The sequence below is a fragment of the Alligator sinensis genome, unplaced genomic scaffold (genome assembly GCF_000455745.1).
Source record: "Alligator sinensis unplaced genomic scaffold, ASM45574v1 scaffold299_1, whole genome shotgun sequence".
NCBI classification, from domain to species: domain Eukaryota; kingdom Metazoa; phylum Chordata; order Crocodylia; family Alligatoridae; genus Alligator; species Alligator sinensis.
Genome location: NW_005841981.1, coordinates 1,353,330 through 1,365,830, shown reverse-complemented (window position 1 = coordinate 1,365,830; position 12,501 = coordinate 1,353,330). Strand labels below are relative to the sequence as shown.

General features: G+C 42.2%; 1 protein-coding gene across 1 annotated transcript in view; it reads right to left on the bottom strand.

Annotated features, from left to right (window-relative positions):
* Nucleotides 1-6,214: 6,214 nt before the first annotated feature.
* The window catches only part of LOC102380489 (ubiquitin-conjugating enzyme E2 E2), a 334,617-nt gene continuing 328,330 nt past the window's right edge, over nt 6,215-12,501 (bottom strand). Inside the window, exon 6 of the mRNA XM_006021185.3 lies at nt 6,215-6,966. Within this exon, the coding sequence (XP_006021247.1) occupies nt 6,869-6,966 (98 nt within the window). The 3' untranslated portion in view covers nt 6,215-6,868. The remainder of the gene's footprint in view (nt 6,967-12,501) is intronic.

Genomic DNA, 12,501 nt, shown 5'->3' with positions numbered 1-12,501 from the left:
GCTGCTCCATGTAGACTGCCTCTTGAAACTCCATGTTTATGTGATGCTTCTGGTGGACTAACCAGTAATGTGAGACACAGTGTGCCCACGGTGCCATGAGGATGTGGTTATACTGCTTCAGTTCAGTTCCTAGGCCTGGTATGTTCATCATGGAGGTGTGGTTTCACTTTTTCCTGCCACAGTGGCTGAGCCTCAGTGGTGATGTGGGGAAAAAGCTCTGTTCTTCTAGTTCCCTGGATGAAGTGGTAGAAGAGCCAACAACTGTTTGACTGGTGCAGAAGTTACTTTGTGCAGAAGAGTGGATCTGATGATGTCATTTGTCTGGTCCAACAATGGATGTTATGAGACTTGTTTCCATTTTGCACTCAGAGTGAGAAAACTGACTTAGGAGCTGTAGGGAAGGATCAAAAAGGTAGGCAGAGTATGTCATCCAATGGAAAAAAATTTTTTTCCTGTTCCTTCCTATTGGGGAACAGCTGCTGCGGGGACTGCCTAGTCTTATTGTGGTAGAACGGGGGTGGGCAAAATGTGGCCCGCGTGCCAGATGTGGCCCACCAGGCCATTCTATCCAGCCCGCGGTGCCTCTAAACAATTTAGAATATTTATATTTACCTGCCCCTGGCTGCCTGTCATGCAGCCCTCGATGGCTTGCCAAAACTCAGTAAGCAGCCCTCCACCCGAAATAATTGCCTACCCCGTGGTAGAATAACTGTGTTCCCCTACTCTGGGAAGGGGTCTGCAGAGCACATCCTCTATGCCAATTTCCTTATAGAGTGTTAAGTACAATGGAGCTGTTTTAGGTCAGATGTTTCTGAACAGCAAAAGCAAAGTCATTGCCACATTTTTGGCATCTCTTTTTCCTGTAGGTGGAAGTGGGGGGGGGCAGTCATATGAGGCTTTTCTCTGCTGCCGGGTGGGTCTCTGTCACTTTAAGGGACTCCATTCAGGGACTTACCAGGGGTATGAGTTGACTGGAGAGAAAAAGGCATTTTTAGAATCTGACGTGTGGGCCTTTGTTGTTCTTGACCCCAAGGTCTCCAGCAGCACAAAAGGAAGCCCCAGCACTGAAGGGGGAGCACAAATGTCTGTTGTGAGTGACTGCATCTGAGGAATGACGGCAATAAAGAAAGACCTGAGGTTCTTGTTTCCAGCCATGGTCTCCCGAGGGGCCACCAATGAAGAAATTCTATGCAGCAGTCACAGTTGGTCAGGATCAGGCTTCCGGCCAGGACTCTCAACAATGGAAGCATTTGCCTGGGTGCCCTTGGCAGAAGTACCTGATTCAACTGGCCCACCAGGGATTTTCTGCTTGGGACTCAACATGTTAAATTTTTCATATTCAGTTGAGTTATTTCAGTGCAACCAACAGACTTCAACATCAGCTTTCACTTTTATAGTGAGGTGGAATGTCTCTGAGCCTGGGACTGAGATCGGGTCCGGAGACTGGGGTGACACATTTTTTTTCAGAGGTTCACTTAACCTCTTTCTATATTCTTCCACAATGAAAATGTACATGAAATGTATGCTCTGCTGTGGGTTTTCCCTTGTGCTAAAATGTTGCAGCCTCCAGATAAAGTCAGCAATATTTTGGGTGTGGAGTTCTGATTTGAAATGCGTTCTTGAATTTTTCAAGCAAATAACATTTGTGCAACATCACCCTGATATATTCCACTTAATTATCAGCATTAAAGGTGCAAACAGAGAATATGCACGCAATATTCATTAGCACTGTAACCTGCTAATGCCAAACAGGGTTTCTATAGATATCCAGGGCAGCTATGCACTTGTTCTAGTGAGCATTTCATGTGCTGGCTGTGGGACAAGGAAATACGTGAACCTTTGATCTCAAGCTCACTAGACTGGGGACTGCATGATTGGAATTACTGTATCATTACTTTTATTAGAAACAATATGTATATAGAGCTAGAAATATCCATGTAGGAACAGTGGTCTGTTTATAGGAAGTGCCCAGAGGCATGGTATAATAGAAGAAGTCACATGAGGACCTATCTTACTTTCTCAAAACCAGGCATTGAGGTATGTCTATCTGGTGCAAGCGATGTCATGCTGAGATGCTCCATGCTGGGTAGTGCTGCATGAGTGCCATTAAACTGGGACACTATAGATAATATGCTTCCAGTTCAGCGTCCATGAGTGACCTTTAGGTCTGTGCATGGCACTCTGTGGCGCTAGGCAGACATTCCTTATTGGGCGAGGTTAACAGTTAGGGAGACTGCTGGGCTCAAGCCAGTTCACAAATAGCTATTTGAACAGGGATCAAGCACTCAGATCTTGGGCTGCCACCAGTTAAGAGCAAAGGATTAGTCAACAAGAAAGAAGCAGCCAAAGGAGAGGAAAGGGTGAGGGAGAGCAAGGGAGGAATATGTCTAGGGGAAAAACAACTGTCAAACTGGCCAGTTAGACTGGGATTGCAAGTACCTGCAGAGATTTGCTTAGATAGTACAGCAATGCAGAAAGAGTTCTCCATCTGAAGGGAACTCCAGAAGCAGACATTCTTCCAGTTTTTGGAGGGACAGTATTAGAATTTATTTGGATCCAAAAAACAAGATTATGATGTTGCCATGATATTTGGGCGATGACAGGGAATGAAAAGGCCTATTTTTTTTTTGTTACTGTAGACTGTTCCTGCTAGACTGATGGCTTTCCAGCCCTTCTTGAAAACCTCCAATGAAGCAGATTCCACATGTTCTTTAGGGAGCTTGTTCCATTGAGCAACAGTTCTTACAGTGAGATTTTTTTCCCCTGAGATTTGATCAGAAAGAGAAATGTATTGACTTCTGTGCATTTGGGAATGCCATCTGTGCATTTCCATTTGGGAATGAGGTGTCATTGTGTTATCATCTAGGGCCTACAAGAAAAGTCATTTTATTAAAATTTCTCCTATCATTGATAACTTGAAAGTTCTTTTAAGAGGGATTTTAATTTTTCAGCTGCAGTGACTTCCAGAGTAAAACAACCTAAAGACAGCTGAAAAAACTTACAAGCAGTATTTGAGGATGCAGGGCTAAGGATAATTTTGGACAACCTTATTTAGGAAAACGAGGGATTTCTATATGTTTATAGGGTATCTGGTTAGTGAATAGAATAGGAAGTTATGAAAGCTATTGTAATGATCAGGCTATGTATAGAGCAGTCTGGAGGGTACTCTGACTGCTGCTTGGACCTAATTTAACTTGGGGAGTGAAGAGGAGTTCCTCTTGATGGGGTTATTGGAAACTAAATGCTTTTTTACTCGATAAGGCTTTTTTACTTGCAATCAGAATAGCTGTAGATGTCTTTATTGAACAAGAAACAGTTCAGGATTTTAAATCACCTCACATACAGCACTGGGATTTGATCAAGTGGACCCTGTTGGGCTCTATATTTTCTTTTTCAGGACACTGATTAGAAGCATTATTCAACATTGCAGAGTTATTTGAGAGATTTTCAATACTGGCTGCAAGTTGGATTCATGTGGCCATAAGAATCTTAGAGGGAAGTTAAAAAGAAATGTTTCGGTATTGAAGCAGAAAGCAGGAATCAGCTAAATTTGCCAATGACTTCAGCCAGACTCCTCTGATACATCTGCAAGATTGTAAGGAAAGGAGAAAGCAGAGAGCAAAATGGTAGGCTTAGAAGACTCTAACCCTGGTCAGATGTGCAGGGGCTCTGCTGGTATGTTCGGGAATATCAAAGTGAATTGTTTTGGGGACAAACCACTTTAACTTTTTAAAGCAGCTGGCTATGAAAAGTACTGCAGGTCTTCCCACTGACAACTGGAGAACGTGACTGGCCTGTGAGGCCAATAGGAGACATGGACTTCAGGAAGCTAAGAAAGCTGTGAGTCCCCTTGTCAGCAAGGAAGACTGACTGGGCTGACTACAGAGTTTTGTCTGAGGTTCACTGAACCCTTCTTGAAGAAGCTGTCATAACCTTTCAATAAAGCCTTCACAAAAGGCAGATTACAATCTTCCTTTCATGAAGGCCCTTGATTTTTTGGCTGCAGCCATAGCAGTGATTCTTCTGTAGACGAGTGAAGTTCTGGCAGAGATCTTGACGAACCATTGTGCAATTACAGATATGTTAAAAGAAACCTTCAGGAATGATTTGGTAGCTGAATAGAACTGGAAGAAGTGGTACACGTTAAGGTGATGAGGTAAGAAGCGCTGGTCCTTGCCACTGGCAGAGAGTAATGGTACTTAAAACATCCTGCTTGCCTCTTTGCACTTAGGTGGCAGACATATATTCTTCCCTTGGAAACCTGTTGGTCTGCTTGACAAGATCATTTTTGAGTGCTGATACACCATAGCGTGACAGAAGAGAAGTACAGTCCAACTCCCAGTTAACAAAAAGAGTTTGAGTCAGGCTATGCCCAAATCTATCTAGATAGTGGTAGTCTTGTTACTTCAGATTTCAGAGGGTTTGTATGTCTGAGGGAAGGGAATGGACACTCATTTTCTAGTCTTGCTGGAAGTTGTAGGGGAAGAGAAGAGGTGATTGACAAGAAAAAGGGGAGGAAGACTCCCTTCTGCTGCAAGATACGATATTATTTTCCAGCAGGGTCTTACTGGCATGCAGCTTGCTTTAAGATATGCCTCCTGCTGGCAATTTCAGACAAAGCATTCTGGCCTGGTGATTCAGTTCAGGGAAGTGTTATAGTAAAGGGTCCTTAAGAGATTTCTTCAAGAGCCTTTTGGCAGTATTGAGCTGTCCAGAAGATTGTCTCAGTGGGGCATTGTTATACCTTTGAAATAGCAGAATTTCCTTCAAGTACAGACAGGGATACTGAGTGGCAGGTATTTCATGGTATGGCAAAAGTAACTTACAAGAGAAGCATAAAATAAATGAAGGCTGTTCTTGGGATGCCTACTCTGGACCAAAGGAGACTGTCAAACACTTTTTACCGCTCCGTTAACATCCGTATTTGGGATCTGCTGGCTTCAACAGTTGCCCAGCCTGACTCCCAGACAACTGTGGGGACTTCTGCAGCATCCAGATAATTCTGCATCAGCCTCGATAAACGAGGACTGATTTGTTATTTTTTTGGACCTGCCAGTTGCCAAATCAGTAGTTTTATATGACCTATAAGCAGAGTTGCTGGTCAGTCTGTCTTTAGATGCAGGATGACTCACCTGAAACTTCTAAGTATTTCAATAGTCATTCAGTTGCTAGCAATGGTTGGGGGAACAGGGAGGAGGGGAGGGGTGGGACAAAAATTAAACTAAACCAAAAACACACTGCTGATTTTGGCAGAAAGGTAGTTGGGAATAGGTGCTTATGTTATCAATTTGACTTTTTCATTTTCAAGATCAGTAGCTGGGAGCACAGAGGGTTTGGCTGACCTTGTGTCAAGGTACTGTCCCTTTTCTGACTGTAACTTCCGGTTATTGTTTTCATTTAATAAACATGAGCAGAAAGTGCATGGGAGAGTGTGCTGTAGACAGCAACTGTGATGTTTAATTATAAGAGACAGGGGTTTTCCCGTATGCTTTTAAACCACTAAGAACATTTAGATATCAGCATCACAGCATATATTTTCCAAATCACATCACCCACACATTTCCTTCACCGAGTAGAAGTTTTCCTTCTGTGGCTGCATACCTAAAATTAGCCTGAAGGTCGAATCTGAATAGAAATACCCTTGCAATAGAACATGCTGGGAATGACTGGTGCAATGGCTCAAATTTATCACTGAAAACCTTCATTTAACTTTTTTTTTTTTTAAATAATAGTTGCTTTCACGATTATAAGAGCCTGGGGAAAGGTACAATGAGCCTTGCTGAACAAAACCATCAGCCTGTATTCCACTTCCATTGTAAGGTTATTTTTGTCACCCAGTGTTTTAAATGATAACAAGATGGTTGCAAAAAAGATGATAAAGCAGGAGGTTTTAGAGTATCTCAGCACTAACACATAAAAGGATTACTTTTTTATTAAATATACAATATTAATAATAATAGTATTATTGTAATTTTAAGAATGATTAAAAATATCCTTTTACGTCCTAGTGTCCAGCTAGTATACGTGCATATTATTATTGTTTAGCATATATATTATAACACTGAAGCTAGAGTTTAATGAGAAATTCCAGCTGTTAAGAAACTGTTGTCAAGAAGAAAGGATAAGTTCAGTGCTAGTACTGTGAAAGTCTGATTGGACACAGAGCTGTGCCATCTACACTATACAAAATAAAAAAACACTGTCTTGCAAAAAGTGCATTTATCAGCCACAGTGTTTTATTGAGTGCTTTAATAATACAAGTGTACATCAACTGATCCACAGTCAAAAGTGGCAGGTCCCTAAGAAATTTACAAGCACTTTCTTAAGTAAATCAAAATACATATTATTTTGTTCAATCCAATAGCCTTGTGTGGGAAACAGAAGGCTAGCGATAAACACAGTCTTAGTAATGCACAGTGATTCTTGATTTTAAGCTTTTATACAAAACTTGTTCCCAATAGCATGCACCCACCATTAAAGACTTCAGTACAAAAAAATAACCCTAAACACTACATTTAAGTAGAAACAAGATATAATTCTGAATTTGTTTGTTTTTCCCCAAAGACCACATGAAAAAAAAAACACACATTAATACAAAGCTTTGTGATAAAGCTCTCTACTATTACAGATCCAACATTCTTTGCACTGATAACCAAAAGTCCCTGCCTATGTCTGAGGGAAACAACTTTCAAGTTAACAGAATGAAAATATAAAACAAAACAAATAAAAATAAAAAACAAAAACAAAGGAACCTTCTGTCACAAAACAGTTCAAAATTTAATAAAAAATAAAAACAAAGGGAAGGGAAGGGCTATTGATGCACTTAGTGAATGTGCTTGCTCAGGTCCAGAACGTTCGTAGCGGGTTCCTATGTAGCATATCTCTTTGTCCACTGTCTGGCCATTCTGTCGTGCTCTGCTCTGTTCGTCATATACTGAGTGGCAATACTTCCAACCAGGGGGTCAGCTGGAAAGAAAACAAAACCGTGAAAGAAATCGTTGTCAGTGCTGGAAGGGCTGTCTGACTGCTGCAGCTGCAGGCCCACAAAATGTTGTTGAATACAATGTAACTAAGGTCTGTTAGGTTGCATTTGAAGAACAAGATGTACTTTCCCCTTTTTTAAAGCAGGCATGCCTTTAGGGAGAAATAACAAAAAAATGACTGAAATTTTAATAGCTTTAAAAATAAATGTTTCTATAGTATTCCAAACCAGTGGCTGTCAACCTTTTAAGGCTGGGGGCTACACCGAATCCAGGTCAGGTCAGAGGTTGCTAGGACCCACTGCTTTTTCCCATGGTGGCACAGGGAGAGTGCTTTTCCCTGTGGTTCCAGTGGCATGGGAAAGCAACTGCACCAAAGCCCCTCCTCTCCCCCAAATGCTGCTGAAGCCCCATGTCCACAAGCCTTAGGTTGCCAACTCCTGTTCTAATCCACCAGCAATGACAGAACTTATCTTCAGATGAAGTTACGATCCCCAGTTATGGTCCACGATGAAAACACCAAAATATTATGTTGTGCTCCAATTTTTGTGTGTGCACATATTTTTTAATTTTAGTGGTATAATGATAGGCTCAAGTGCATAAAACTTCTACAGGCATGCAGGCTGTAGATGTATTGGTCTGATTCCTTTTGCCTATAGAACTGTGAAATATGAATCCTGTCAAATATGAATTTTCATATCCACCTAGGAGAAATTTTACAATCTTTACATTCTCCTATACCTGAGGAAGCGTGTGTGCCCCCCAAACCTTGCAAATAAAGACTTTGTTTTTGCAAATATCTAGTTGGTTTAATAAAAGATATCACCTCTGCTACGAGTTCTGATTCCTTACAACTTCTCCAGGAAGAAGAGCAAACCCCAACATTTTGGTATTGGTGTTTGGTTAATGTGGGTTTGTTGTGCTTTCTGGAATTGTTTGTGCAGCCCAAATAATACATCATCTGTTTTTTTCATGGTATTTTCACTTTCCTGAAAATAAGAAATGTCCCCTAAAAAAACAGATCTTACATTATTTTGACTCCACAAATGGCTCCTTGAAACAGTAAACAAAACAAAAGCAAAACAAATGGGTTTCTATAAAGCCACAAAAAAAAAGTCCATACAAACTTCTCTAGAAATGATTGTACTTCATAAACATTTTACTCTTTCAAGTGATGGCATTTTAAGTTTAAATCAGGTATAAATCTACTAACTTTTCCCCCTGGCACAGCTGACATTTTTTGTATTTCGGCTGCAGCAATAAGTCTCCTGATACTACACTGCCACACTTTGACAGTTCAACTGCATCGATACCATCTTTCTGACCCAGGAGAACATGACTCCTATTAGAACCAGTAAATAATTAATGGGCTTTTTAATCGGCTGGAGATGATGCTGTCGAACAACCCAAGCTACTACTTTTGTGTGCTGAGTACAGTGCTTCTAACCCCTGTCATTCTGAGAACTAAAATGCCAAATATTCTGCATGTCAAAGCAATTCTGTTCAGCTCAGCGAATAAATTATTTTGGTATAATCAAATTTGGTTAGACTGGGTTACCACCTACATTAGAAAACTGCCTAAACAAATCTGTTAGCATGTAGTGCTAACAATGCTAAGGTAGCAAGTTCAACTCCCATATGAAGCATAAGACCCTTCCTGCCTTAGGCAGAGGGCTGGATTAGATGACCTCTTGAGGTCTCTTTCAAGCTTACTTATCTATGATTTTGGTTTGATTCCTTCATTCACTGTCTAAGTGAAGAAGAACTGTCAGTGCTGTAAATGCGGCACAATAACCTCTTCAAATCTCAATCCTGCAGTCACTTAGGCCCGTGTTTAATTTTAATGCCTGGAACAGTTCCACTATGGAACTAATTGGAATAGTAAAGTTAAACATGCAGAATGAGTTAAGTGTCAGGGCCTGGGACAGCAGTTAAGAAAGCCCTTAACATCCTTACATACAGACAGTTCCACAATACTCTTGCATCCAGTCACAGCAAGAGTCTGTACATTTTAAATCAGCTATAACTGTTGGTGCAATATCCTTCCTGTTATTCTCTGGGATCTCAAAGACGAACCCTCAGGTGTTGTGTTACAGTTACTCATTTCTGCAAGGGCTGGTTTACTCTCATTCTTGAATCCGATATAGGGTCATTGTGGAAATGTGCAAAACACCCAGTAATTTATGAGGAGGTTTACAAACCTCTTTAAGGGGGACCTGAAGAGCCCATACAACTCTTTAGCAGTTCCTATGAAATTCTACAATCATCAGGAGGACTATGCCTTCTCTAGAGAGGAGCATGGCATCTACGTTTCCTTTAACCAAGAGAGATTGGTTCATGTTGGTATTCAGAGGGAAGGGTCACTGACAGACCATGGACTTTTTATATCCCTGGGAATTAGGCATAACAGTCTTCAAGTATAAACAGAAGGTGACAAGACTAACGGAAAGAAATGGCTCATCTATAGAACTGAACAGAAAAAGTTGAGTAACTCATTCTGTACAAGTTAGACTAGCTGTGGACACAGGTCTTCCCTCTCAAACCCTGAAAATTAGAGAGGCAGTAGATCAGTGGTTGGTTCTTCACTGCCCTATATGCCCTCAGCAGAGTGGGTGAGGATACCAAGGGAGCATGCAAGAAGTAAGTCCAAAGGTAGGAGAGGAGTGACAGTGGATAAAGTATAAAATGGGAGTTCAGAAGATCAGGATTACATTCCCTCTTCTGATGTTGGGTGTACCACACTGGTAGCTCCTGGTTCTGCGTCTTTCCTGCCTCAACTTCTGTCTGTCTTGAACAATCAGATTAGAGATTTTCAAGGTAAAAACGTGCTCTTACTATATGTCTACACTACTGGTTTTCAACCTTTTTGGACTCGAGACACCCCTCACTGGACTGGAGGCATCCTTCCATAACCTTTGGGAATTGAATGGCACCCACTTTCAAAAACTAATTTATATATTACAGTGTTTACTTCCTTAGAGGGACTTCACAGTTGGGATGGAGTCTCATCTAGGCAGAGACAAGCCTGAGCCTGTGCTTGCCTGCCTAATTTATCTGCTTATCTCCTAACACCCTACTTATCTTCCCACAGTTTATGCACCTTTCAAAAGATCAGGCAGCATCCTGTTTGAGAATCACTGGTCTATACAGTGGGACTGAGTCTTGGTTGGGATCAAGTGAGGCAATAATACAAATTAGAAAAAAAAACAGTACTAGAGTGGTAGTTCCCTCTCCCTTCCTTGGAGAAATGAGCAGGAGCTGAGTACAATCTAGTCCTAAGGTAGAATTGCTCTGTAGAAATGAATAGTGTTAAACCTCTATTCAATAGAAACAAATGCATGTTTATAAAACAACTGTCATAAGCAAAAGCAAATTAAAAGATAAAAAAGAATATTCAACCCCAAACTGTGTAACTGTCATGTACTTTTTCAACATTTCCCTTTCTCATTGCTGTAAAATTGCTTCTCATTCTGCACTTGCAAATATCAGTGATTTTATTTTTAGTAATGGAGATTTGTTTCTATAACTAATAAACTAGCACTGTAATTCAGCAGTTACATCAGAGAGCATTTCAGAAATCTAATCCAAGTGGGACTGTGTCCAAACAACAAACACAAGTAGTGATCAAGATGTAAAGTCATGCCAAAAATGTGTGCAATCAGGATTATTTATCCAATAAATTCAAAGAAAAACACAATAAATAACAACTAATAATAATAACAAAGTTAAGTGATATTTCAAACACATGAAAAGCCAAGGCAAAATCATGACAAAGAATTATTATTTAGATAAATGGTACACAGAAGATTGAGCCAAGCCATTTCCCCAAACACAGAATTTTAAATAAACATGTACCAATTGTGAGTTAAATTGGAGCTTGATCCTGCAAACATTTACTCAGGGGCTATAACTCATGGGTAAGGTTACTCCTGTGTATAAGCATCTGTAGCACAGGGTCCTTAGCATGCGTGGTAATAAGCAACAAAATTGGTTTAAGAAAGTTTGCACAGGTTTGCCGGATCGCTCAGACAAGGCACAGTAATCCTGACCTGTGACATGCTTGACTTTATAGCTCTGAGATACTCGAGCAGAGATTACCAGTTGTGCTGAACTATGGGTACACAAAGATGTTTGGGGAGGTTAAATAGCGCTAAAAATGGCCACCTGATTTAACTTAGTTTGCCCAGGTGCGAACCTTACGCTTAAATCCTTAGGGTGCAGACAGAAGAGCAGCTCCCTGTTGCAACTCACAGAGGTTTGAAGGATGAATTGCAACGATACCCCAGACCCAACAGGAGTTTGCTGTTGGGTTCAGGAGTTGGGGATCCCAGCTGCTTGCTGTGAGCCCGCAGCTCAGTTTTTGTAGCAATGCCACTCTGCCTTCCCAGCCCAGCCGCTGTTTTTAGAACGAGAGGGGGGAAAGGGGCCAAGAGAGCTTGTTTTTGGGGTTTCCCAGCTGGTGCTAGAGGGTGGGGTGGGTGAATTGCAGCCCCCCCCACCTCAGAGGGGCTTCAATCGACCCGCCCCACCCTCCAGTGCCAAGTGAAAACCCCCCAGACCAAACTCCCTCCACTCCCTTTCTTCCCTCCCATTTTGTAAACAGCAACAGGCTGGGAGCTCTGCAGACACAAATTGCACATCATATTCCATTTTGGAGCATGTTCATCCAGACCCTTGTGCAATGAGGGTTCGGATTTTGAGGGACTGGGCCCTCTTAAAGCAGTCTGCAGCCGTGCACTTCTGTTTGGTCACAGCTGTAGGCTGCTTTCTGGGGCCAGATCAGGAAAAAATTGTCACTTCTGTCTGCACCCCTAGTTAAGTGGATCTAAGTATGAACTGTACAAAAGTTCAGGAAGGTTAGAATGGTCTACAAACCAGGTCTAGTTTAACCCTACCTCAGAAGTAGTTTAGCTTAGATTGTGTCCACTGAGACTGATCTAACTGAACTTCTGCACAGTTCACAGCACAGCTCTGGGACTGGAAAAGCCCAGCTGCTGGCCCCAGGGCTGTGCTTTTCCTACCCACCCACTGGCACCAGGCTATTTTTAGCCCCCTGGCCCTTTACCCATCCCCCAGATGGACAATGCCCCCTGCAGACCCCCCCCCCCCCCCACCCCGCCCCCGCCACAAATGCCCCATCCTGCAAGCTGCTTCTGGCATCAGTTTTACTGGCATTACTGGTGCCAGGAGCCAAGGAATTAAGTCAGGATGAGAGGAGGGGTGGGTGGGATGGTGGGGTTGGTTCACAGGAGAGGGGTTGTCTGTCAAGGGGTCAGGGGATGAGGGGCTAAAAAGAGCCTCTGGTCTCCATCCCCACAAGCACCCCTGCAGAACTTGCTAGCCCCCCGTATCCCAACAAACCCTCCTAGACCCTACCAACCCCTGTGTACCCCACTTACCCTCCTAAAAACTCCAAGCCCCACTGCAGACCCCACTTGCCCCCGATATACCCTGCAGAGCCCGCTTGCCAACCTGACCATCCAACCCCCCACAGATCCTACTTGGCCACCTGATCCCTCTG